This window comes from Nyctereutes procyonoides, unplaced genomic scaffold (genome assembly GCF_905146905.1).
Source record: "Nyctereutes procyonoides isolate TBG_1078 unplaced genomic scaffold, NYPRO_anot_genome, whole genome shotgun sequence".
In the NCBI taxonomy this organism is placed as follows: Eukaryota; Metazoa; Chordata; class Mammalia; order Carnivora; family Canidae; genus Nyctereutes; species Nyctereutes procyonoides.
The window spans coordinates 387,964-415,756 of NW_026575123.1; the positions used below are offsets into that span (position 1 = coordinate 387,964).

Genomic DNA, 27,793 nt, shown 5'->3' on the forward strand with positions numbered 1-27,793 from the left:
GAGAGAGAGAGAGAGGCAGAGACACAGGCTCCACTCAGGGTGCCCGACGTGGGACTTGACCCCAGGTCTCCAGGATCAGGCCCTGGGCTGAAAGGTGGCGCTAAACTGCTGAGCCACCCGGGCTGCCCCAACAGTCCATTTCTCTTGTTGTACATATCATCAACTAACAGCTCCAAGAAACAATGAAATTGGTCCCATTGGACATGCACCTATTTTCTGAAAAGGAAACAAAGCAAATATAAAATCTGAGATAAATTCATAGCTAAGAACCACTGTCATTTTTATTCCAGTTTCCTTAATTGAAATTGCTGGACTTTAGAGCACCTTGTCCTTGCTGAATAGAATTAGGTGAGATTGGAATCAATTTAACATGTATTTAATGAGTATCTATGAGAGAGTGTAGTGAGGAAAAAAAAATCACATTTTAGAGTATTAATTTCTTAATCAACTCCAGATTTTGAGTCATTTCCTGAAAAATTACTTCTGTTTTTATCATGCTGGACCATTAAAAAAAAAAAAAAAAGAACTTGACAACCTTTAAATTTCCTGCCAGCAGTTTAGACATTGTGTCTGTGTTTCCTCACAGACGTGTCTCTTCATACTTCTGTAATTTTACTCTCTCAGCTGAATGTGAATGACATTAGATAAAGATGATTGACAATGATATTTATTCTGTACGGCAGTGGTCTACTGAACCCCAAGCCCAGAATGACTACAGACCACAGCCAAAAGGTGAGTTAATCAAGTTCATGTGCGAAACTGTGCATAGTGGGGGATGAATGGGAGGTAGAATAAGTTTGGAGTACAGGATATAGAAAAATTGAGGGTACTTTTTTTTTTTAAAGAATTTTTTTTAAAGATTTATTTATTCATTCATTCAGAGAGAGTGAAGAGAGAAGCAGAGACACAGGCAGAGGGAGAAGCAGGCTCCATGCAGGAAGCCTGATGTGAGACTTGATCCCGGGTCCCCAGGATCACACCCCAGGCTGCAGGCAGCGCTAAACCGCCGCGCCACCGGGGCTGCCCAAATTGAGGGTACTTTGAAGGAATACATTTAGTTTAGTTTGGAGTCCAGATTTGGAATATGAAAATCTGGTATATGGTCAAGGATCTGATCTTAGGTCTCAGGTAAAATCTTTTGTAACCATTCACTTCTATGAAACTCAAGCTAAGGCTGTTTAAATTCTAAGTATCTCTCTTTTTCAGACTATGAAATGGGGAAAAAAGATACCAATAACTTTGCTAATGGATAATAGTAAGAGTTTGTTAGAAAAGAAACCTATTCACATTATCTAGGTTTCCCTCTCACAGTATTGCACTGGAGTGTTTTAGAAATAGGAAGAAGGTATCAAGAATACTACAAATAAGTGTTCCTGGTGATTTTTTGGAGATTTGAGGATGAAAAAGACATTTTTATGTGGACTTCTGAGAGAACACTTCCTGAGACAGGCAGATCATAATTTAAGAGCCAAAATTAATATTTAATTTTATATCTTAGGCAATAAACTCCCATAAAGTATATTCTTCAGTGTGGCTTTATCAGCTTTCTCTCTTTTTGCTACATACTCTTATTATTATGATTTTTAGTGTTGTTCTTTGAAAGCATTGCTATAATTTACTATATCATTCCAGTATACTCGGACATTTGGCTTTATTTCTATGACTATAAATTGTATGGCACTGGCTATTTTCATTTATATATAGATTTCTTTCCTTTGGATAATATCTGTACCAATTTCTAAGCAATAGAAATGTTAAGTCAGAGGAATCTACGTTCTAAAGTATAAGTGCAAGGTCACACAGCTGGTACTAAGCTGGAACTTGAATATAAATATTTTGATTTCCAGGCAAAAGTCTTTTTGTATTTATATACAGTACACTTTGCACATTCTTGTTTACTGCCAGGATGCTCATTTCCACCCCAACTTTCCAGGGTGCTCTACTTGGGAATAGGAAAATAGACTAGAAGCTTTAAAATTACATTAAAAATCTCTTCACAAAATTATTACATGTTTATTATAGAGAATACGTTAACTATGAAAGCTGATATAAGAAAATAAAAATCACTAATAATTTTACAATGTGATGATTATTACTCTTACTATTTTGATCTATTTTTGCCTGTCTATGCCAACTGTACTTTATGTACTCTACTAAGAGGCTTTTTTTAAAAAATTTATTTACGATAGTCACAGAAAGAGAGAGGCAGAGACACAGGCAGAGGGAGAAGCAGGCTCCATGCACCGGGAGTCCGATGTGGGACTCGATCCCTGGTCTCCAGGATCGCGCCCTGGGCAAAGGCAGGCGCCAAACCGCTGCGCCACCCAGGGATCCCTACTAAGAGGCTTTTAATATGTATATTTCTTTTTTTAAAAAAAGATTTTATTTATTTATTTGAGAGAGAGAGAGCATGAGCCAAGGCAGGGAGAGGCAGGGGGAGAGCGTGGGAGAGAAGCAGACTCCCCTGCTGAGCAGGGAGCCAGATTCAGGACTCAATCGCAGGACCCTGAGATCACCACATCAGCTGAAGGCAGATGCTTAACCAACTGAGCCACGCAGGCGCCCCATGATATGTATATTTCTAAAGTAATTTTTTTTAAAGATTTATTTATTTATTCATTCAGAGAGAGAGTTAAGAGAGAGAGGCAGAGACACAGGCAGAGGGAGAAGTAGGCTCCATGCAGGAAGCCCGATGTGGGACTCGATCCCGGGTCTCCAGGATCACACCCCAGGCTGCAGGCGGCACTAAACTGCTGCACCACCGGGGCTGCCCTCTAAAGTAAATTTTTAAAAATTTAAAATTTCACTTAATTTCTTAAATTGGATTGTGGTTACAGAAATACAGTTAAGCTTTGATACTTTTTTTCATTTTGTATGACATCTAAAGTCATTTATTTCATTAAATAGTTTACTATAGTGAAAATGTAGTTTTTTATTTAGGTCACTAGAAATCTAGTGTTTTTGGATGTGCTAGTCCAAATATTTATCAAGCAGAACTCTCTCATTTTAAAAATAGCTCTCATTACACCTAACTCTGGGAAATGAACAAGGGGTAGTGGAAGGGGAAGTGGGCGGGGGGTTGGGGTGACTGGGTGATGGGCACTGAGGGGGGCACTTGGGGGGATGAGGACTGGGTGTTATGCTATATGTTGGTAAATTGAACTCCAATAAAAAATAGCTCTTCTTATATATTTCTTTCCTTTTTTTATTTTTTAAAGGTTTTATTTATTTATTCATGAGAGACAGAGAGAGGCAGAGACACAGGCAGAGGGAGAAGCAGGCTCTTTGTGGGGAGCCTGATGTGGACTCAATCCCAGGACCCTGGGGTCACGACCTCAGCCAAAGGCAGATGCTTAACCACTGAGCTACCCAGACGTCCCTCTTTTTTTTTTTTTTTGATTTAATTTAATTTATTTATTTTAGAGAGGGAGAAAGAGAACATGAGCTGGGGGAGGAGCAGAGGGAGAAGGACAAGCAGACTCCATATGGAGTGCAGAGCCCAACATGGGGCTTAATCCTGAGGCCCTAAGATCATGAGTCAGAAATCAGGAGTCCGACACTTAACCAACTAAGTCACCCAGGTGCCCCTCACTATGAATTTCTTTTAAGAAGTTCAGAATGCGGCAGCTTGGGTGGCTCAGTGGTTTAGCGCCTGCCTTCAGCCCAGGGTGTGATCCTGGAAACCAGGGATCGAGTCCCACTTCGGGCTCCCTGCATGGAGCCTGCTTCTCCCTCTGCCTGTGTCACTGCCTCTGCCTCTCTCTCTGTGTCTCTCATGAATAAATAAATAAAATCCTAAAAAAAAAGTTCAGAATGCTAAAATAAATTTAAAAATATAAGGAAGTGGCCCTGCATGGTTCAGTTGATTAGGCGTTTGACCCTGATTTGGACTTAGGATCATAGGATTGAAGTCCTTGTCGAGCTCCATGGTGGGCACGGAGCCAGTTTAAGATTCTATCTCCACCTCTCCCTCACTTGTAGAAGAAGAAGTTTAGAATGCTTCATGGATATACACACATGTCTACAGTATAATTTATCTAAAATTTAAGTAGTCAAGTGAGACTCCAGATAGTCAGAATTTCCAAATTAAAGATTACCAAATAAAGGGGTCAAAACCAGCACTTAAATTATTACTTTATACACTTTTGTTCTTTACACATAACTCCTACATTGTCAGACTGTGAGACCACTGTGATTTTGAAATAAAAGTTTGGATTAAGAAAAATTTCCATTTTCCAAATGAAGGAAAATAGTATTCTTATATGTAACATAGTTAATATGAAGTAGTGTTCCATCCTTAAACATATCAACTAAAACTCATTATTCTTTCAGCAATGACAGTTTATAAAGTATTTCTGAGATATAGGTTATTTTATTTTCAATTAAGTTGTAGTTATTTAAATTTTGAATAGGTAATACCCCACGTGGTTCAAAATTCAGAAGTGCAAAAGAAAACAAGTATCCCTCCTGTTTTTGTCTTCAGTGACCTATTTCCTCTCTGCAGAGGCAAACAACACTATCAGATTCTTATGTCTACTTTCAGAGATACTAGCGTACATAATTTTGCAGGATGTTTCTTTCCCTGAACTACCTATCATGAAAATCAATCCGAATCTGTAAAAAAAAAAAAAAAAAAAAAAAAAAAGCATGTCTTTATTCCTTTGTTAGAAGTTACATATTCACTTTATAGCTATATCAAAATGTATTTGACTGGTCTATAACATTTTCTCCTACAAATACTGTTGCCATGAATTGCCTTATAAATATGATATTTTGCATATGGGTATCTGTAGGAAAAAATCCTCAAAGAGAAATTGCTGGATCAAATGATAAATGCCTTTGCAATTTTTGCAGGCATTGCCAAATTGTCCTTCAAAGAGATTGTACCAATTAATATTTTTACCACTAAAGCATGAAACTGTGTAAGTCAGAACTTCAAAAGAAAAAAAGTATATTTTTAAAAGATTTATTTATTTAATGAGAAAGAGAATGAGGGAGGGGCAGAGAGAGAGAAAGAATCCTGAGTCAGACTCCCTGCTGAGTGGGGAGCCTGACATGGGGCTTGATCCCAAGATCCTGAGTTCATGACCTGAGCCAAAATCCAGTCGGCTGCTTAACAGACTGAGCCACCCAGGTGCCCCAAGAAAAAGTATTCTTAACTTGATAAACATAGGATGTTCCTTGATAAAGATGTGGGTTGTTATTCTAGACTTGAGAGCAAGTTCCTCATATCCAGCAAAGAAAATTTTAGGGCCTGGGTCTCAGTTCTCATTAGACCAAATTTGTGCAAGGCTCCAGATATCCTTCCTTTGCCTTTTCTTTTCCTTCAACTTTTTTTTTTTTTAAGATTTATTTATTTATTCATTCAGAGAGAGTGAGAGAGAGGCAGAGACACAGGCAGAGGAAGAAGCAGGCCCCATGCAGGAAGCCCGATGTGGGACTCCATCCCGGGTCTCCAGGATCATACCCCAGGCTTCAGGCAGCACTAAACCGCTGCGCCACCAGGGCTGCCTTCCTTCAACTTTTATTGTAACTTTTACTGTAACTCAGAATTTTATTTTGGATTCTGTTCTTGCAGTTTCTTCTGGCAGGTCCCCTCTCTCACGCCGTGTGGCAATAGCTTTGGGATTTCTGAGCACTATTCTTGTGTGTTTCCTGCTTGTTCAGTGGATTCTCTGTCAGGGTAAGTACTAACTTAAATCAAAATCTTTTATTTCGCCTATTTTTTTGAAAAAGCTTATTCATTTAAGTAATCTCTACACTCAATGTGGGGCTTGCAGGCTTGCACTCATGACCCTGACATCAAGAGTCACATGCTCTTCTGACTGAACCAACCAAATATCCCTATTTTACTTATATTGTGTTATAAGAGCAATAAAACATAACAGAAAATTTGAAAATTGAAAAATAATGCCAACAGGGACGCCTGGGTGGCTCTGCAGTTGCATCTGCCTTTGGCTGGAGTCGTGATCCCGTGGTCTCAGGATCGAGCCCCACATCAGACTCCCTGCATGGGGCCTGCTTCTCCCTCTGCCTCTGTCTCTGCCTCTCTCTCTCTCTCATGAATAAGAAAATAAAACCTTTTAAAAAAAGAAAAATAAAGCCAACAAAATAACTCACCACTTGTATACATTTCCTGGGTATAGTCTCCTGGGCTTTGACTGCATGCATTTGTGTAAGTATTATTTTAAAAAAGAATATCAAGTCCTCTAAAATCTTCCCCACTTTTTTTTTAAAGTAAGCCTGGGTATAGTTCTGATTATTATATGCTTATAATTTTGTATATTGCTTTTTAATTATATTATGTCCTAAACACTTTTCTATTTACTATCATATTTATCATGATAATCAAATTATAATTGCATTATTTGTGTATTAATTATGTTTAGCTTTTCATATATAGATATATAAAAATATATTCTGATTTTTTCCAATTAGAGTACTTTCATATTGTCTAAAGTGAAATTTTCTAAAAAAAAAAAAAACAAAGTGAAATTTTCTAAATTTAATTCTTCTAGGTCATTAAATATGATGATCCAAAAAGCACTCAGTTTATTATTTCACAATCCAGAGTCCTGACTTAAGTTTAGTTATCTGGAAATAATTGTTAGTAACAGATGATTGTTATACAGACTTTATTCATTTGGACTCTAAGAGTTCAGCCCTAGGACTTCTACCTCGACCCAAGTCCTTTGACAGAAAGAAACTCCAAGGAAGTTGGGAATTTTTCATTCAGCCTGGGTAATGTCACAGTTGTATGGAAAAAGCACAAATCTATAAGGTGTCAGCATGTCAGCATTGTAACTTGATCTCCAGAACCCTGTATTGGTCCCATGCCAAGCCACAGAAAAGTTGTCCAATTTTGACATTTTCAAAAAGGACTGCCTTCACTACCTTTTAACTCCCTAATCTACATTAGGTATATACTCTATTATGCAGTCATTTATCCACACCTATGCTTATTTGATATAATGGCTCATACTTGCCTGTTGTGGAATTGTGCCTATGAGGAGTTTATACAAATGTATTTCGTGGCTGAGCAGGGAGCCCGAAGAAGCAGGGCTCATCCCAGGACCCTGGGATCATGACCTGTGCCGAAGGCAGACACTTAACAAACTGAACCCCTCAGGTGCCACCTCCTTTTTAAAAGATACAATCCAGCCATTTTAAAGGAATGAGAATGTTCTGTATTTAAAGGAGCCCCGTGAAGAAATTGCATCACTTTCACTTTAGCATCTAATATCCTTCTCTGTTGGAAAGTTTTTGTTTGATAAATTCTTTCTGCTGAAATATAAGTCTTTTATCTAATATCTAGTGATGGCAGATAATCACATTTGTGATAAAAGATAAAACACCTATCTTTCACTCTAGTTAAGTTTGCTTTTTCTAGTTTCTGTCTTTTTCTTTTGCACTATCACAGGGTATCAGGTTGAGTTTGGACATTCTGGAAAATTCTTCCTGATTTCAGTAATGTATCTATGCAGTTATGTAGTATGTGCACTGAGCCTACATAGACAGTGGGCTGACACATACAATGCAGATGCTTGGTTATCTTATCTGGTAGGTATATAGCATATGTGTGTAAAGACCTAGCACTAGTGATGCGCTCTGTCCACGGTCCTCAGCCTCGTTGTGTCCGTTTCCTTACTGCTTTAGTCATAGTCACATGCTTGTGTAGTGGAATGTACAGTAGTGATAAAGTTGGACATTATGAAGTTTTTATTTTTACTATTTATTTATTTTTAAAGATTTTATTTATTTATTCATGAGGGACACACAAAGAGAGGCAGACAAACAGGCAGAGGGAGAAAAGCAGGCCCACCGCAGGGAGCCTGACGTGGGACTCGATCCCAGGACTCCAGAATCACACCCTGAGCCAAAGGCAGACGCCCAACTGCTGAGCCACTAGGTGTCCCCATTATGAAGTTTTTTTTTTTCATTATGAAGTTTTTAATTTGAGGCCATGAATTGTTGTGCCTTTCTCTAAACTTTAGTCTGAAAGGTGCTGGGGCAGGGAAGACCATGGGGCTGCCATAAGCTGTTTACCTCCCATTTCATTTCCAAGACTAAGTGGTGCATAAAGATGTGACCAGTCCTCTTCCTTTCTAGGTTCCAAGTGCAACACGTGTGCCAATTGTTATAGTTGCCCTGACCTCTGGATGAGGTATGGTAACCATTGTTATTACTTCTCAGTGGAGAAAAAAGACTGGAATTCTAGTCTGGAATTCTGCTTAGCTGAAGACTCACATCTCCTTATGTTCACAGACAACCAAGAAATGGTAAATGCAAACATTTAGCAAATGTAGGTTGTTATGTTGGTGAATGGTGTTCCAAAGTATCGTGTGTTCTCTTTTGAGGAACAAAAGGAACATTCTTCTCTTTCTCTCCCTTTCTCTCTCCTTGTTCTTTCCTTTCCTTCCTCCTCCTCTACCCCTGCTTCCTTCCTTCTTCCTAGTCCTTACCCTTTCTCTGCCTGACCCAGCAATCTTCATGTGTGGAAACCTAGATGTTTGCATACTCTGGAATGTGTGTACGTGTGTGTGCTGGAAATGGAAGGGTGGTGAGTATTAACACATAGGAATTAGGCCTGAAATACAGGTCTAATTAAAAGAAAGCATTAGATCTAGAAACATTGGAGTCCAACAACAAGGAGACAGCAGATTCTTGCGCAACAGCTGGTGGAATTTGGGAAGGAGGGGAAGAGAGATATCTTGGGGACAAAGAGACTGTGGTAACGGCTTAAATGTCTTTCAACAATTTCCCTTCATTCTTTGGAATCCAGCAAGTTCTAGACTAGGAAGCAATTGGGATGGGGGGTGAGGGAGAGGCATGAGGAGGAAGAAATTCCAGAAAGTTGGTAAAGAAGAAAGGAAAGTGTGCATGTATGATCGTCTGTGTGTATGTGTGTGTGTGTGTGTGTGTGTGTGTGTGTGTGTGAGAGAGAGAGAGAGAGAGAGAGAGAGAGAGAGAGAGAGATCTTAACCCCCTTGCAGGGCTAAGTTGGTGGGCTCCACTTCCTGTAAGCTTCTCAGATCCTTCCTGTCCACCCAGCAGTCTCCTGGAGGAGAGCTCTTTATTAATCCTAGAGCATCTCAAGGTAATATAAGGAATTGACATCCTGAATACAAAAATCAAATTCTAACTTGTCAATGTAAATAACATATACAAAGAAAATAAATTCTAATTAGGTTTTTAGTGCTAATTGCATGCTGATTTTTGTGTGTTGATACTGTTTTATGTACTCTTTTTTGGTAGAATCAAGTCATAGAGAATAGTTTGTTAAGAATTAAACTATTATAACATTGTATAGTGACAGATGCTAACTACTTTTGTAGCACAGCATGCCCAGATTTGTCCAATCACTATGTTGTACATCTGAAGCTAATGTGACATTGTGTGTAAACTGTTCTTCAGTTTAAAAAAAAAAAGGAATTCAGCTATATTAACATTCTTTGGAGAAATTCAGAGAGATAACTACTCTAAAGCTGTTGAGGAGAATATGAAGTCCCTAAGTTTTACAACTTCCTATTTTAAGGAAAGATTACAGCATCTAGATTTCTTGTTTCTATCAAATGAGAAATTCCTTTGAAATTCTCCATAGAATCTAATTCCAAATCAGCCTGTCCCTGTGACTTCCTTTTCTTTTATGCCTTCCCCAAACTAGGTGGTAGAATGCATTGGGGTCTATTCATTAGATATATGAAATCTTGGTTTCATGGAATCTGATCATAATAGCCTCGCTTTCTGGGTCTTTTGCAGCAACTCCTATTCTTACTCTGCTGCAGTTGCCTCTGAAGACTTGAGCTGACTAAAGTCAATAGCAGAAGTGAGCAAAGAGCTTGAAACATTGCAGGACAAATACTGATAAACAGAGTTGTGAGTCATAATGTAAGACTGTACCACAGAGAAGTGTGGTATAGTGTCTATTATAAATGAGGCCAGGTGATAATGAAAGCTAAGGAGGAAAAGAGCTAAGGCACAGAATATCTGGGGCTTGGCGGTATTTCTGTTTCTCTGTGCTCCCCCAAAGGAATGGAGGGGTATTAGAGGAATGTCTTTCTATCTTTCTTTACTTTCCCTGAATCCTGCCTCTGCTGTTGAGTAAGCTGAACAGAGTTAGATTGGCTATATTGCCAAAACCAGTTTATTTTCTCATCACGGGGTCTTATGACCCCTTCTGACATTCCTGTGGAGTCTTTCTGGATTCTCTGGTCTAATTCTTTTTCTTGCCTCCAGCTTTTGTCAGATTCTATTAGAACCAGCTTGACTTATATCTGATCTCCTGAGCCTCTTGTTACTAGCATTGTTATTCTTTGGTTCTCAAGGCAAGATTTACGTACTATTTTAAGGTATGCTTGATATTCTTAGTATCATACTTAGGACTAAACAGCTACCAAAAGAGCATATGAGTCTATTAAAATAGAAAGTTTTCTTTTTTTAATTTCTTTTTATTGGAGTTCAATTTGCCAACATATAGCATAAAATCCAGTGCTCATCCCATCAAGTGCCCCCCTCAGTGCCCGTCACCCAGTCACCCCAAACCCCCACCCACCTCCCTTTCCACCACCCCTTGTTCGTTTCCCAGAGTTAGGAGTCTCTCATGTTCCATCACCCTCTCTGATATTTCCCACTCATTTTCCCTCCTTTCCCCTTTATTCCCTTTCACTATAAAATAGAAAGTTTCAAATTGGCATTCCACTGGTAGAGAATACTGCTAGAGAATTAGTTTGTTATATGCCAGAGGCTATAAAGGTATGGGAAAGTATCTCTCTCATGCTGTTAAATAGTTATCTGTCAGTAGGATATATAAATGTAGCCCACTTCTTAGTTCAGTTACATCAAAATATAATAATAATAATAATAATAATAATAAATAATAATAATAATAAATAGGAAACTAATATATATGGAGCACCGACCATGTGCCAGGTATTTTATGTATATTATTCTCAATTTTCACAGTATATCCTATGAAACAGGATTCAACATCTCCATTTATTGATGAATGAGTGGTTAATGAACAAGAGTTAGTGAACAAATGTAAGTCTACAAATCTGGCAGAGCTAGACTTTTTTTTTAAAATTCAGAGCCAGATTTTAAACTATATCAGCCACGTATAGAAATATTGTACTTGTTGGCTTCCTGATACATCTTGTGCATGCTAAAAAACAAGACAACACTTCCTATTAATTGCCTTCTGTGGATTTTCTATTCTTTTTTTGTTTTTGTTTTTGTTTTTGATGCCTTTTCTGTTCATGTTTAAAAAATTATTTGAAGTTGAAATCTGGAATGTACATTATAGGATTCTTGGGATTTAAATATATTTAAAAACTAGTGAGATGCTCACTTATTATCTCTTTTTTCTTTCCTGGACTTAAATATTTATTTTATTTTTGAGAGAATAATAAGAAAATTGATGGGGTGCCTGGTGGCTCAGTCGGTTAAGTGTCTGCTTTTGCCTTAGTTCATGATCCCACTGTTCTGGGATCCAGCCTTGTATTGGCTCTCTGCTCAGAGGGGAGTTTGCTTCTTTCTCCCTCTCCCTCCCACCACTTGTGCTCTCTCTCTTACTTTCTCTCAAATAAATAAAATCTTTAAAAATAATTGAGAACAAAATTAAAATTGAATCACTCCATTACTTTTTTAGTTTTTTATGACATCTACTCTATTGTTTCTCTTGTCCTTTGAATTTATCTTTAGATCTTTAGATATATTTAAGTTCTTGATTTTTGTTGTCAGATTTTTCTATTAGGCTCTGTTCATTTAGGATATTAGCATTTGTTTTTTGTTTAGTTTATTTTTTAGGCCCACTCCACTGCCCCAGAAACCAGTGCCCTTCTGCTCCCTCTCTTCTCTTAGCATTTGTTTGTTATAGTTGTTGGTTTGTTATTTTAAAATGTATGTTGACCAGAGAGTTCTCTGGAAAATACTTTGGTTTCTTTAAATCTATCACGATGCTCTTCACCCTGTAACATCTTTCTTCATTATCATGATGTGAGATTATATCATCTGACTCTTGTTTTAACAACCTCTCATTCAGCCTTAACCCATACTTAACTCTCTATCAGAGTTTATGACTTTGGGACTGTCCCAGTCTTCCTCCTGAACTTTTGATATTGGCTTTTCTTGTTTTTAGGATTTATATCTAAATATACTCAGGGCTTCCTTCTTTGGATACTACAATACAGACATTACAGTAACATGGTTACTTTCCCCCATATTTTAAAGTAACAGAAAAAACTTTTTTTGATTTTTTCAGATAGTCATGAGTTTGTTTTTACTACCTTGTGCACTAGCTATGTGAACTCGAGAAATTTTCTTAACCTCTTTGACTCTCAAGTTTCTCACGTGTAAAGTAGAGAAAATTCTTTCCAGTGTTCTTATGATATTAAATGAGAAAATCTGTGTGGGAGTTCCTTTAACGTAGTATGAATCACTTAATTTTAGTTTTTCTTCTTTTCCACTTTAATTCTCCTTGTTGCTCAAAATAAAGCCTAGAGCCAAAATAACTTGCTTTATTCTTCTGTCTCCCAAGACATGAAATTCATGAAGTATATGTCATAAAATAAGTTATGACTTGTTGAATTGGGTATTTTCCTTATGAGGAAATCTGAAATATGTTAGAAGTTTCAAAGAAATGCCTGGAAACAGAGGGGGATGGTAGCAGAATTGTTTCACTCTGGAGGTACTTATTGTCTGATAATGTCTGTGTTTTTTTGTCACCCTTTCTTCATAAATAGATCAAAGCAGTGTCTGTGACCTTCACATCAAGAGTGCAGATGTGGTAAATAGGTTAAGATATCTCTCACTTTTTTTTAACATTTTGCAAAATTATGGTAGAACATATGCATAACAAAATTTACCATTTCAACCATTTTCAAGTGTACAATTAAGTGGTGTTAAGTACATTCATGCTGTTGTTCAACTGTCACCACTGTTCACCTCCAGAACTTTTACATCACCCCAAACCAAAACTCTGTACCCACTAAACACTAACTCCCCATTTTCTCTTCCCTCCAACCCTTTGTAACTATTGTTCTACTTTTGGTGTCTCTGAATTTGCCTATTATGTCCTTTTGTATCTGGCTTATTTCGCATAGCATGTTTTTTTTTTTAAGATTTTATTTATTTATTCATGAGAGACACAGAGAGGCAGATACATAGGCAGAGGGGGAAGCAGGCTCTTTGAGGGGAGCCTGATGTGGGACTTGATCCTGGGACTCTGGGATCACATCTTGAACCAAAGGCAGATGCTCAACTGCTGAGCCACCCAGGGGTCCTTCACTTAGCATGTTTTTAAGGTCAATTCATGCTGTAGCATGTATCAGAATTTCATTCCTTTTTATGGCTAAATAATATTCAATTATGTGGATATACCAATTTTGTTTATTCATTTATCTATCAATGGACAGTCTCACTGTCTTTTTTTTTTTTTAAGATTTTATTTATTTATTCATGAGAGACACAGAGAGAGGCAGAGACACAGGCAGAGGGAGAAGCAGGCTCCATTCAGGGAGCCTGATGTGAGACTCGATCCAGAACTCCAGAATCATGCCCTAAGCTGAAGGCAGACACTCAACTGCTAAGCCACCCAGGCATCCCTCTCATTGTCTTTTAAGGAGAGTGTCTGGTTTACACAGTAAGTCTTAATTGACTTTTAGTATTGTGCACATACACAAAATTATAAGGAACATTCATATCAATGTTAAACTCTAGAAATTTGTAGCCTGTCAAATTTTCCTTTGAAATCTCTTAATGTAGCTGCATGTTTTTATATGATAGTAATTACTGTTTGCATGCTATAAAGTATCTGAAAGTCTGAAAACATAGGATAAACCTATTTTTAAATAGTATGTTTGTTACATTTTCAAGTAATATGCTCAATATGTTTTTATTCAACCTAAAGATATATTTTCAGGCAAAATTCCTCTAAATTTAAAGATCTAGTTGATTTTCGGTGTTATGGGTGCTCTGTATTATACTTTTTTTTTCAAGTTAGTAACTACATCCATTGCTTTAAACACTTCACCTGAAAAGGTATCCGGAGATTGAAGAAAAAAATATTGATGATGTTATTAAAAATATAACAGATATATTTATTAATTTATTATTATTGTTTTTAAACATTTTATTTATTCATGAAAAACACACAGAGAGAGAGAGAGAGAGAGACAGAGACATAGGCAGAAAGAGAAGCAGGCTCCATGCAGGGAGCCTGATGTGGGACTCGATCCCGGGAATCCAGGATCACGCCTTGGGCTGAAGGCAGATGCTCAACCGCTGAGCCACCCAGATGTCCCCAGATACATTTATTTAAAACAGATATATTTATTAAAAAATACAAGGGCATCAGGGTGGCTCAATCAGTTAAGTGTCTGCCTTCAGCTTAGGTGATGATCACAGGGTCCAGGGATTGAGCCCCACATCCTGCTCCCTGCTGCACAGAGCATCTGCTTCTTCCTTTCTCTCTCCCTCTGCCTCTCCCTCTGCTTGTGCTCATGGTCTCCTTCTTTCTCTCAAAGAATTAAATACAATCTTTAAAAAAATACATTTATCCTATGTTTCTAGTTTTTTGGACACACTGTGTTTATATATTCTGCTTTTATTACCTAACATTATTTCATTCCTGTTTTTTCCAAACATTAAATTATTTTAGGTATTTATTTTTTAAAGTTCTGTATTATTCTATTATTGCTTATCTATTTCTCATATTTCAAGATAAAGTTTTACTTATTTCTAATTGCTGTGCAGTTATATGCATATTTTTATGACTTATTTTTCTTGAGGTTATTTTTTAGGATATAATTCCTAAGAATAGATGAGCCCAAGTAACTTTGAGATATTATTAATTTATTTCCATAGGAGTTGAAATAACTTAGATATATCCCACAAACCATCTTAGTTTAGAATTTTAAGGAGTATGTTCTATGCCTTAATAATATCTAAATTACAATTTAAAAATATTACTTGTAGAACCATGTCTATGTGTGTATAATGCATAAATATTGACCTAAAGTATGGCACTGAGTCATGCTGTCTCTGATTTTATCTGAGTTCTGTCTCCATTTTGACTTTAGGTTTTGCATTTTTTTCTAAAATATGACTGAACATTACAAACTCTAAAGTAAATAATTTCATATATTTTCCTAGGTGGCGGGGTTACAGTAATAATCAAGAATTCTTGCTGGGATCCCTGGGTGGCGCAGCGGTTTGGCGCCTGCCTTTGGCCCAGGGCGCGATCCTGGAGACCCGGGATCGAATCCCACATCGGGTTCCCGGTGCATGGAGCCTGCTTCTCCCTCTGCCTGTGTCTCTGCCTCTCTCTCTCTCTGTGACTATCATAAGTAAATAAAAATTAAAAAAAAAAAAAAAAAAAAAAAAAGAATTCTTGCTGTTAGGGTGCTTACATTTTAGTCAGAGGAAAGACAGACATCCACGAAGTAATTAACATGGTGATATATGCTTTGAAGCAAGTGAAACAGTAAATGTAGGTACTACTTTAGATTGGCCAAGGATGTTGGTCATCTAAGGAGGTAACATTGGAGCTGGGGCCGAGGCCTGAATGACACCCATAGGAAAATCTAGGGAAAGGGTATTTCAGGCAGAGGGAAAGCTATGTAAAGATCATAAAGTAAAAATGACCTTGGCATGTTAAAAGAACTGAAAGAAGGGTCATATGACTGGAAGCTAGTAAGTGAATAAAATGGTTGGCAAGGTCTAGATCATGTAAAATCTTATAATATACATAGTAGAAACTTTATATTTTGTTCTGTGTGAAAGAGGAAACCATCAGAAAGTATTAATCAGGGGCACAACATGATCTTATTTATCACTAGAAGGGGAGAGCCTCATATATGAAAGCTTAGCACTGGGAGAGAAAATTTAGATGCTTATTCAATGCGGAGCCTTGCGTAAGCCTTTTGACCAAGGTGAACTTTTTTACTCCTCTGTAAAGAAGAGGATGATAGAACTTGTGTATCTTTCAGGGTTTGTTTTTTTTTTTAAAGCTTCAAGTTTGTATTTAAGTTCTAATTAGTTAACACATATGGTAAAATTGGTTTCAGGTATAGAATTTAGTGATTCATCACTTACACATAACACCCAATGCTCATCACAACTGCCCTTCTTTTTTTTATTATTATTTATTTACGATAGTCAGAGAGAGAGAGAGAGAGGCAGAGACACAGGCTCCATGCACCGGGAGCCCGACGTGGGATTCGATCCTGGGTCTCCAGGATCGCGCCCTGAGCCAAAGGCAGGCGCCAAACAACTGCGCCACCCAGGGATCCCCCACAACTGCCCTTCTTAATACCCATCACCTACTAGCCTATTCCTCACTTATCTATTTCCATCAACCCTCTGTTTTCTATTGTTGAGTCTTTTATGCTTTGTTTCTCTCTCTCTCTTTACTTCCCCTATGTCCATCTGTTTTGTTTCTTAAATTCCATATATGAGTGAAATCATATGGTATTTGTCTTTCTCTGACTTACTTATTTTGCTTAGCATAATACCCTCTAGTTCCGTCCATGTTATTGCAAATGACAAGATTTCATTCTTTTTGATGGCTGAGTAATATTCCTATTATATACGTGAATATGTATATTCATATAAACATATGAGTATCATATATATATAAGCACACACACACCCCACCTCTTCTTTATCCATTCATCAGCTGATGGACATTTGGGTTCTTTCCATAATTTGGCTATTGTTGATAATGCTGGTATAAACATCAGTGTGCATGTGCACCTTTGAATCAGCATTTTTGTAACCTTGGGTAAATACCTAGTAGTGCAATTGCTGGGTCATAGAGTAGTACTATTTTTAACTTTTGGGGGACAATCCATACTGCTTTCAAAGTGGCTACAGTAGTTGTTGGTGGGTTTGCATTCCCACCAACAGTCCAAGAGGGTTCCCTGTTTTCCACATTCTCATCATCATTTGTTGTTTACCATGTTGTTAATTTTAGCTATTCTGACTGGTGTGCAGTGGTATCTCATCATGGTTTTGATTTGTATATCTATCCCTGATGATGAGTGATATTGAACATCTGTTCATGTGTCTGTTAGACATCTGGATGTTCTCTTTGGAAAAATGTCTATTCAAGTCTTCTGGCATTTTCTTAACTGGATTATTTGTTTTTTGGGTGTTAAATTTGATAAGTTCTTTATAGATTTTTGATACTAACCCTTTATCAGATATGTCATTTGTGGGGTGCCTGGGTGGCTCAGTCAGTTAGGCAAATGCCTTTAGCTCAGATCATGATCCCAGGTTTCTGGGATGGAGCTCTACATGGGGCCTGCTCAGTGGGGAGCCTGCTTCCTTTCCCTCTCCCACTGCCTGTTGCTCCCCTCTCGTTGTGCTTTTTCTCTGTTAAAGAAAAGAGAAAGAAAGAAAGAAAGAAAGAAAGAAAGAAAGAAAGAAAGAAAAGAAAGAAGAAAGACAGACTAAAAAAAAGATACATCATTTTCAAATCTCCCATTGCATAGGTCATCATTCAGTTTTATTGATTGTTTCTTTCACTATGCAGAAGCTTTTTATCCCGATGAAGTCCCAATAGTTCATTTTTGCCTTTGTTTCCCTTGCTTCTGGAGATGTCTCTAGTAAGAAGTTGTGTGGCTGAGATCAAAGAGGTGGCTGCCTGTATTCTTTTCTAGGATTTTGATGGTTTCCTGTCTCACATTTAGGTCTTCCATCCATTTTGAATTTATTTTTGTGTATGAAGTAGGAATGTGGTCCAATTTCATTCTTCTGCATATTGCTGTCCAGTTTTCCCAACACCATTTGTTGAAGAGACTGTCTTGATTTCTCTTTCTGCTGCTTCATTATTGGTGTATAGAAATGCAACAGATTTCTACACATTGATTTTATATCTTTGCTGAATTTGTGTATCAGTTCTAGTAATTTTTTGGTGGAATCTTTTGGGTTTTCTACAAAGTATCATGTCATCTGTGGGTAGTGAGAGTTTGACTCTTCTTTGCCAGTTTGGATGCCTTTTATTTCTTTTTTTGTCTGATTGCTGAGGCTAGGACTTCTAGTACTATGTTAAATAATGATAGTGGGAGTGGACATCCCTGTCTTATTCCTGACTACAGAAGAAAAGCTCTCAGTTTTTCCTCATTCAGGATGATATTAGCTGCAGGTCTTTCATATATGGTCTTTATGATGTTGAGGTATGTTCCATCTACCCCTACTTTGTTGAGGTTTTTTTTTTTTTATCAAGAATAGATGTTGTATTTTGTCAAATGCTTTTTCTGCATCCACTGAGAGGATCATATGGTTCTTATCCTTTCTTTTATTAATGTGGCATGTCATGTTGATTGATTTGTGAGTATTGAACCACCCCTAAAGCCCAGGAATAAGTCCTACTTGATTGTGGTGAATAATCTTTTAATGTACTATTGGATTCCACTTGGTAGTATCTTGTTGAGAATTTTTGCATCAATATTCATCAGGGATATTGGCCTATAACTCTCCTTTTTAGTTTCAGAATCAAGCTCATGCTGGCCTCATAGAATGAATGTGGAAGTTTTCCTTCCATTTCTATTTTTTGGGGCAGTTTGAGAAGAATAGGTGTTAACTCTTCTTTAGATGTCTGGTAAAATACCCTCGGGGAGCCACCTGGCCCTGACTTTTGTTTGTCAGGAGATTTTTGATTACTGATTCAATTTCTTTGTTGGTTATAGGTTTATTCAAATTTGCTAGTTCTTCCTGTTTCAGTTTTGGTAGTTTTATGTTTCTAGGAATTTATCCATTTCTTCCAGATTGCTTAGTTTGAGTTTGTTGACATATAATTTTTTGATATGCTTTTATAATTGTTTGTATTTCTGTGGTGTTGATTGTGATCTCTCCTTTTTGACTTGTGATTTTATTTATTTGGGTTCTTTCTCTCTTCTTTTCGATAAGTCTGAATAGGGGTTTATCAATTTGATTAATTCTTTCAAAGAACCAGCTCTTAGTATTTTTGATCTGTGGTACTGTTTTTGCACCAAAGGCAGGTGCCAAACCATTGAACCATCCAGGCGTCCCTCAATGAGTTTCTTTATGTTTGTTATTAATTGATTTATATATTTGGGTGCTCCCAAGTTGGGGCATAAATATTTACAATTGTTAGATCTTCTTGTTGGATAAACCTCTTACTTATGATATAATGCTCTTTTTTATCTCTTGTTACAGACTTTGGTTTAAAATCTAGTTTGTCTGATATAAGTATGGCTACTTTGGCTTTCTTTTGACATCCATTGGCATGATATATGGTTCTCTATACCCTCACTTTCAATCTGGAGGTGTCATTACACTCGTTTAAAATGAGTCTCTTGTAAGCAATATATAGATAGGTCTTGATTTTTTAATCCATTCTGATACCCTATATCTTTTGATTGGAGCATTTAGTCCACTTCCATTCAGAGTAATTATTGATAGATAAGAATTTAGTACCATATTATTACCTGTAAAGTTGCTATTTCTGGAGATTTTCTCTGTTCCTTTCTAGTCTTTGTTGCTTTTGGTCTTTCTTTCCCACTTAAAGGGCCCCCTTTAATATTTCTTGCAGGGCTGGTTTAGTAGTCATGAACTCTTTGACTTTTTGTCTGGGAAGATCTTTATCTCTTCTTCTAATGACAGCTTCATCAGGTAAAGTATTCTTGGCTGCATATTTTTCCCATTCAGCATGTTGAATACATCATGCCACTCTCTTGTGGCCTGCCAGGTTTTTGTGGAGAGAGCTACTGCTAACCTGATTTATCTTCCCTTATAGGTTAGGGATTTCTTTACCCTTACTACTTTCAGGATTCTTTCCTTATCTCTATATACTGCAAATTGTACTATGACATATCTTGGTGTTGGTCAGCTTTTGTTGAATTTGGTGAGAGTTTCAGTTTCCTGTGCTTCCTGGACTTGAATGACTGTCTCCTTCCCCAGATTAGGGAAATTTTCAACTATAATTTGTTTAGATAAACTTTCTGCCCCCCCTTCCCTCTCTTCTTATTCTGGGACTCCTATGATATGAATTTTATTATCCTTTATGGAGTCGCTGAGTTTCGTGAGTCTACATTTGTGATCCAATACTTTTTTCCCCTCTTATTTTCCGTTTCATTATTTTCCATAATTATGTCTCTGTATCACTGATTCATTCCTCTGCTTTGTCCATCCTTGTCATTGCATATAGTCAATTTTGCATCTCAGCTATAGCATTTTTTATTTTGGCTTGACAAGTTTTTAGTTCTTTTATCTCTGCAGAAAGGGATTCTCTGGTGTCGTCTATGCTTTTCTCAAGCCCAGCTAGTATCATCATGATTGTTGTTTTAAATTCTAGTTCAGGCATGTTTATATTTGTTTTGATTAGTTCCCTGGTTATCACTTCTTGTTCTTTCTTTCTGAGTGAATTCCTCTGTCTTGTCATTTTGTGTAGGTTGCTGTTTTTGTGTGTGTTAGGAAAGCCTGTTATGTTTCATGCTCCTAAAAGTAATGGCTATATTAAGAAGAGGTCCTATACTGTCCAGGGCCTGGTGCCTTTTTTTTTTAAGATTTATTTATTTATTCATGAGAGACACATAGAGAGAGAGGCAGAGACATAGGCAGAGGGAGAAGCAGGCTCCTCGCAGGGAGCCTGATGTGGGACTTGATCCAGGATCCCGGGATCATGCCCTGAGCCAAAGGCAGATGCTCAACCACTGAGCCACCCAGGCATCCCGGCCTGGTGCTTTAGGAAATGTTTCAGTGTGTGCTGTTGTGTTTTGGCTGCTCCTTCCTTCAGGTCAGTCCTCTGCTGAGTTTCTCCTTGCCTGCAGTAGGGAGTGTTTGGACCTTGTCCACAGTGCAGCAAGTTTTAAAGTTTTAACTAGGTGTGTTTTGGTCTGCTTTTAAAGAGGCTAGATCTTATTTCCCCTAGAGCTGAAGCTTTGCAGCACTTCAATGGTCAATAGACTGGGTGTGTGAGGGGTTTGTGCTGGTCTTCTGGGGGAAGAGCCTGCTGTACTGGTTGTCAGGCTGACTTACCCTAGTAAAGATGCACCTATAGGGTGCAGGGGGGCAGAGCCTGCCACTGTTCAGGAAGCCCTCACAGAAGAGCAAACAGTCTCTCCTCTTGTATTACTGGTTTCCGTCAGATATCTGCCCTCACCCTGTCTGTGGCCAAGCCGTCTGCCCACCCCATGGCATGGTACTTCTGTGTTTTATCCCAGGCTTATGGCTGGGTTTCAAAACTCCAAATTTTAGGAGCCCCCAGCAGCACAGAATGGTGCTGATCCTCTGGGGGAAGGTCTTGCCACACTGCAGTTGGTGCCCTTTAGTCCCAGAAAAGTAGTCACATGATTGCACAGTGGCTTGGAGTTTATGGTAAAGCTCAGCAAAAGCCAGCATCAAGATTTGCTGCCCTCAGCAGGTGTCTCTGTTCCTGTGCTAATGAACAGGGCAGCACACTGGTGCCCACCAGCTCTTTTGTCCCCTGAGAGGCTGAGCCTCCTTTCCCAAATGCACTCCAAGAAGAGGAACTGTCTCTTCCGGTGCAACCAAGGGGATCCTCAAACCATGCTGTCTGGTCCCAGGTCTTTGCTTTCCTTCCCCATAGAAGCACTGTTATGGCCGACAGGCTCCACTGGTGGCTAATGGACTTCTGAAGCTTCAGACTTTGGGCTTCCCTGATTGTAAAAACTTAAGATAGTCAGCTGCTCTAGTTTTCCCAGTAAGTGGTTTGGGGGAAGTGTTTCTCTTGTGCAGTTCCCTGTGTACTACTTTCTCTTTCTCACTTTCTGTCTCTTTCTCTCTCTCCAAGATCAAGGCTCCATCTCCTCTGAAGCACCTGCATTTATTTTCTCCCCAGAATCATGTCTCTGTGCTTCCTACATCCCCTGGTGTGGTTTCTTTTCTCCCTCTAGTTCTGCAGTTTGTTCTCTTAGCATTCAGATCAATTTCTTGGGTATTTAGAATGATTTGATATTTATCTAGCTGTGTTTGTGGCACGAGGCAAATCTAGGGTCCCCTTCTGCTCCACCATGTTAATTAGGGTTTTATTTTATAACTGGAAAAAAAATCCTTGAGAATATCTGAACTAAGTCCTCTTAAGAAAATTAAGGCTAAGCCAGATTAAGCAATTTTTTAATCCTCAGATAGTGGTGAAGAGTTAGTGATAGATGGCAGTATATTGTTTTTGTTTTGTTTTCCTAAATGCCATACTTTTCAGATGAAGTTAGGAATGGATACAAAGGTATTTTGTAAACCTTAATGTAAAACAAATATAAGACATAATTGTTTTCAGGATACCCTATCTTGAGAGAACAAAGCTATAACAGGAGATAGATTATTTGGGAAGGAAGTATTGATATGCAAGTTTTACAGATTTTTCAAATGTTTCATTTAGAAGCCACTGCAAGTATGTTTCTTCCGTGGAAACTAAGATTGAAATTCAATGAAGAGAAAATAGAAGTAATTCTAAAATGGGAAGTAGCACGAAAGACTTGTTCTTTCTGTTATGGACTACATGTTCGTGCTTTCCAAAATTCATATATTGAAATCCTGATCCTCAACGTGGTGGCATATGAAGATGTGGTCCTTGGGAAATTAGATCATGAGGGTGGGTCCCTCATGATGGGATTAATACCCTTATAAGAGGAGACATGAGAGCTCTTGTCTCTCTTCTTTCTGCCATGTGAGGATACAATGAGAAGATGGTCATCTGCAAATCAGGAAGTAAGCTCTCACCAGATACCAGATCTGTCAGAAACTTGATCTTGAATGTCCCAGCCTTCAGAATTCTGGGAATTAAGTGTCCATAGTTTAAGTCACCCAGTCTATGGTAATTTGTTATAGCAGCCGGAACTAAGACATCCTCTTTTAATGTCTTTCCTGGGAATGCAAAGAAGCTTTATGCTTCTCTTTACTTTAGGAGAAATTCTTTATTCATACCAATGATAGTCTCCAAGTAAGTAAAGGGAACTAGTCCAGACATAGTTAAGAGAAAAGTCCTTGAATTCTTATCCTTTGGTAACCATCTTCCAATAAAAACAATGTAAAAACTAATATCTTAGTGGTTGCTGGATAAAAAAAAGAGTATTTTCTTCAAAAAGTATTCAACTAAAAAAAATAATAATTAGAAAATAAATAAATAAAAGCACAATAGGATGTTATGAACAACAACAAAAAAGTATTCAACTAATTAAGCCATTATTAGAAATTATTGATATGTTTAAATGAACACTACACACTATACATTTTTATGTATAATGTTAGAGGAAAATTAGGAAGTTTAAAAACATTTTTTCCTGAAACTTGAAGAAAGCAGTAATTTTCTTTGATTTTTCAAAAACCTCTAGAGGAGGTTTTTCAGATGGCCTGAGGAGTTCCAAGAGTACTCTGCCATGTTGGGTCTTCCTCACCCAGCCTCGGTTTTAGGATATCTATTCTAACCTTGGATATAATGAGAGACAAATGTGATGTTTTAGCTTTAGTAGATATCCTTATTCATATGTCAGCCTGATCTGTGGCAACACTGGGACCCCAAGAAAGTAAATAATATTGGAATCTAATGTTCTAATATAAGGGTAAGCTGTCTTCTTGGTGTGTTTCATCAAAGAGAATGTAGTCTCTTAGCTGAATGTGCATGTTTCTTGACATATTCTAGGAGTCTCATGATTTTTTCAGAGCTAGAGAAGCACAGTTTATTTTATTTTATTTTTTAAAAAAATTTATTTTTTAAGTAATTTGTACACCCAATGAGGGACTCAAATTTATAATCCTGAGATGAAGAGTTGCATGCTTTACAGACTGAGCCAGCCAGATGCTCTGAGAAAGCATAGTTTAAAGAGAAGTAGGTTGCAGAGAAATGGACTAAGTAGAGACTAGGCCTTGGGTACTAGGGGAAGAGGTTGGGTTCTAGTCCAAGTCTTACCACTAAATTACTGTGGATTAACATATATCACTGCTATTTTTTGAGTTTCCATTCCTCCAAACAATAATTTTACAGAGTGAGAAGAGAGATCAAAACAAGTTCACCGAATTTGAGAATACAATGCTCTCATGATGGCCACTGCCAAATGAAATGCCTGGTTATCTCAAAGCATTAATGTAGGGAGGCTTGAGACAAATGGTCAGGAAGTATATGATCACAGAAACAAATTATGGCCTTTTTCAAATTATGGCCTTGATCTATCATGTCAAACTCTAACTCAGAGAAAACCAAACCAACCAGGCAACCAAACAAAACAATTAACATACAGGATTCCTGGGAACAACATAGGAGGAACGGGGATATAATTTAGATGCTTTCTTATTTTCCTTTTTTCTTTCTATAAGGTATTTACAGTGACATCCAGGGTTAAGAATAAGAAGTATTGAGAAGATGCCAGGCATTAATTATCTCATTAATTATACATACAGTATTTGCTGGACACACAGAGACATCAGTTATTAAATGTTCACAAATGCTACTGTACATGTGCATACTTACCTACCACTTGTAACCCAAGGGTTTTGGTATCTGTTAAGACACATATGGATACCTCTAAACATTCATTTGTACTCTGAAACATATACAAATAGTGAGCTTCTTATTTTATATGTAAGTATTTTCCGTCAATATGTTGATCTTCAGACTTACAATTTTATCCTTCTTACTCATGAACAAACACGTTACTTGTTAACATTAACATCACATTGAAAATTCAGCATCACAAGAAAAGTCTCTGCTATGAAAGCAATTTTCAAAGCTGAGGTGATGTTTATTGTAAACACCAAATCCTACCACAGAATTAATCTTCTGGGATTTTATCCTTTATTTTATTCCACTTACTGAGGCAATTGCCTTAGAGTATAAACTCCTTCATTTGAATGTCAGACTCTACAGAGCAAAGAATCTGTTATCTCTCTTCTAGTGGTAGCATGGAACATAGAGGTGCAGACAGCTTAACTTTATCTTATGCTTGCTTCCCTAAGAACTGTTTTTATTTTTCTTGTCATATTCAAGATTGATGAGAACGTGGAAAATGGGAGTGTAGTACTGGGAAAAAAACAAGAATATTGCTACAGACTTAATAATAACTTATGTGTTAAATGATAATGAGAAAGATGACTGCTTCTATAGTGGTATTTAGCTTTTTTTCTGTAGAAGTTATTTGAATATTTACTAAGTACTTCATCTAATCAAGGAGGAACTTACAACGGAAGGCAGAGATGTAATATTTATCTATCTTTCACATTATAAAAATGCAGTTATAGATAGAAAGTTCAATTCTAGGAAATGTTCCACTCTGCAATGCATCTCTAGAATTAGAGTTTAAAAGAGAGATTAAATTATTTGGACTAGGAGGTGGTTTTAATCAGCTTAAACTGCTAACCAAAGTATCACTAGGTGGCTTATACCACAGACATTTATGTCTGACAGTTCTGGAAGCTGGGAAGTCCAAGATCAAGGTGTTGATGGGTTCAGTTGCTGGTGTGAGAACCTTCTTTGTGGCTTGCAGACAGCTGCCCTCTGGTTGTATTCCCTCCTGAAGAGGGAGGTTGAACTGGGGTCTCTTCTCACAAGGGCAGTAATCATTAATGAGGGGCTCATGACCTCATCTAAACCTAGTTACCTTCCAAAGGCCCCACCCCAGTTACCATCATGTTAGAGGTTAGAGCTTCAACATATGAATTGTGGGGAGAAATGAACATTCAGTCCATAATAATGGTAATGAGAGGGATTGTAAGGAATAATTATTTGATCATGACACTGAATCTCTTCTTTGGTTTTCTACATTCTCTTAACCTTTTTTTATCATCTTCAATCTCTCCGTTAGAGCCTGCTTAAAAATTTCCTCAGAAAGGACTTCTACTGGATTGGTCTCAGGAACAGTTCTGGTTGGAGGTGGGAAGATGGATCAGCCTTAAACCACTCAAGGTAAGGGGATTCAAAACAAGGGGGAAAGAAAGAGAGAAGGGGAAGAGAAATGATATGACTGGGGAAATAGATCAAGGATAAGAGATGGAGAGGAGAGGAAAAGGTAAGAAAATGAACTAGGGAACATGGGAGGAAATGAATGATGGATGAGAGCCAAAAAAAAAAAAAAAGATGACATTTTAAAGAGAGGCTCATGAACAGTTTTTTTTTTTTTTTATTTTTTTATTTTTTTTAAATTTTTTTTTTTTTTTTTTATTTATGATAGTCACACAGAGAGAGAGAGAGAGAGGCAGAGACATAGGCAGAGGGAGAAGCAGGCTCCACGCACCGGGAGCCCGACGTGGGATTCGATCCCGGGTCTCCAGGATCGCGCCCTGGGCCAGAGGCAGGCGCCAAACCGCTGCGCCACCCAGGGATCCCTTTATTTTTTTTTAATTTTTATTTATTTATGATAGTCACAGAGAGAGAGAGAGAGGCAGAGACACAGGCAGAGGGAGAAGCAGGCTCCATGCACCGGGAGCCCGATGTGGGATTCGATCCCGGGTCTCCAGGATCGCGCCCTGGGCCAAAGGCAGGCGCCAAACCGCTGCGCCACCCAGGGATCCCTCATGAACAGTTTTTATTCTGCTGGTTTGGAGCTGAGAGAAGTGGGGCCTGAAAGAGAGAGAGAAAGAACCGCTCAGTTTTTATGCCTTCATGCCTTGCAGCTCTTTTATTCTCATGTTCCCTTAAGTGATTGACTTTTCTGATTTCTTACAGTATTCTCTCAAACAGCTTGATACAGAAGTGTGGTACCTTCAGCGAAGCTGGTCTCCGAGCCTCTAGCTGTGAAGTTCTTTTGCCGTGGGTCTGCAAGAGGGTCAGACGTTGATGGGTTGGATCTGTCACAAGGCTCCCTAGAAAGAGGCCTCTGAGTGATGGCAGAGCCATGAGTGTGTATTTTGTGAATGCTGAACCTTCTAGGACATGGCATTTGATGTAAGATTAGCGCAATGTCCCTGGGATTGATGGTGTATTGCTGGACTCCCTTTGAGTGTTTGGATATTATGTTAACAGTTTAAAGATCAGATCTAGGGACATTTGTGAAATAAATTTTTTTTTTTAGTATTTTTCACTATAGTGACTGATGCTGCCTCCTTCCCCCCATTCCCACCATCTCTGTCAAAAATGTACCTTTCCTCTATGTTATGATCTGATCTGATATAATCCATGCAGATATATACTATTGCTAATGTGTTACAGGGCTTTGATGTGTGCTAGTGGGTTTGCATGTTACTTATTCTTGATAATATATTTTTATCCTAATGGCGGCACTTCACAGATAAAGCTGTATCCTGAAGGATAATGCTGATTGTGAGAATAGAAGTTGTAGAAGGTGGATGAGAACAGGGTGGTGCTTTCTGCTTCTTAACCCTTCACCACCTAAAGATCTGGCCTTGGCTGAATTTAATTTTTCTGGGTGTGCATAGACATGATGGAATAAATTCATATATGACCATATCGTTTCTATGTTGTGAACGTGTGATTTGCTTGTTAATTTCACAATGGTGGTCAATCTGAGGAAAGTTTACTGAAGGCATTTATGTGCTTGATTCTGCAATTATTTTAGGCACAAATGCCTAAAAAATGAGAAGAACTTTATTATTTCTGTTAAGTGGAGTTTGGACATAGATAAGTAGGGAGTACTAATTAAAAGATATAGGAGGGAGCACTGAAAGGGACCATCATTCTGTACTGTTGATGACACTGGATTATAATGTCTCATCTTTTTCTAACAGTTGGTTTTTTTTTTTTTTTTTTTTTTTTTTTTTTTTTTTTTTTTAGGAACATGGACTATGGGATCCCTGGATGGTGCAGCAGTTTAGCGCCTGCCTTTCGCCCAGGGCATGATCCTGGAGACCCCGGATCGAATCCCAC

At 37.9% G+C, this 27,793-nt stretch overlaps 1 protein-coding gene across 2 annotated transcripts; it reads left to right on the top strand.

Annotated features, from left to right (window-relative positions):
- The first annotated feature begins 612 nt into the window (after nt 1–612).
- Nucleotides 613–27,793, top strand: KLRG1 (killer cell lectin like receptor G1). Of its 2 annotated transcripts, XR_008665958.1 has the most exons (6): nt 613–732; nt 5,579–5,683; nt 8,110–8,279; nt 25,776–25,876; nt 26,636–26,854; nt 27,701–27,793. XR_008665958.1 is itself a non-coding variant. In XM_055336798.1 (5 exons), exons 1-5 carry the CDS (start codon nt 651–653, stop codon nt 26,745–26,747), a joined length of 570 nt encoding a protein of 189 aa, XP_055192773.1. In that variant the 5' UTR covers nt 613–650; the 3' UTR covers nt 26,748–27,420. The 2 variants fall into 2 exon arrangements, 1 of the variants encoding a protein (XP_055192773.1); XM_055336798.1 differs by lacking the exon at nt 27,701–27,793 and having other exon boundaries at nt 26,636–27,420.

Coding starts and splice junctions, on each gene's coding strand:
- KLRG1 (XM_055336798.1), top strand. CDS start 651: ATGATTGACAATGATATTTATTCTGTACGGCAGTGGTCTACTGAACCC. Junction 733..5,578: donor CTACAGACCACAGCCAAAAG/GTGAGTTAATCA, acceptor CTGTTCTTGCAG/TTTCTTCTGGCAGGTCCCCT. Junction 5,684..8,109: donor TCAGTGGATTCTCTGTCAGG/GTAAGTACTAAC, acceptor CTTCCTTTCTAG/GTTCCAAGTGCAACACGTGT.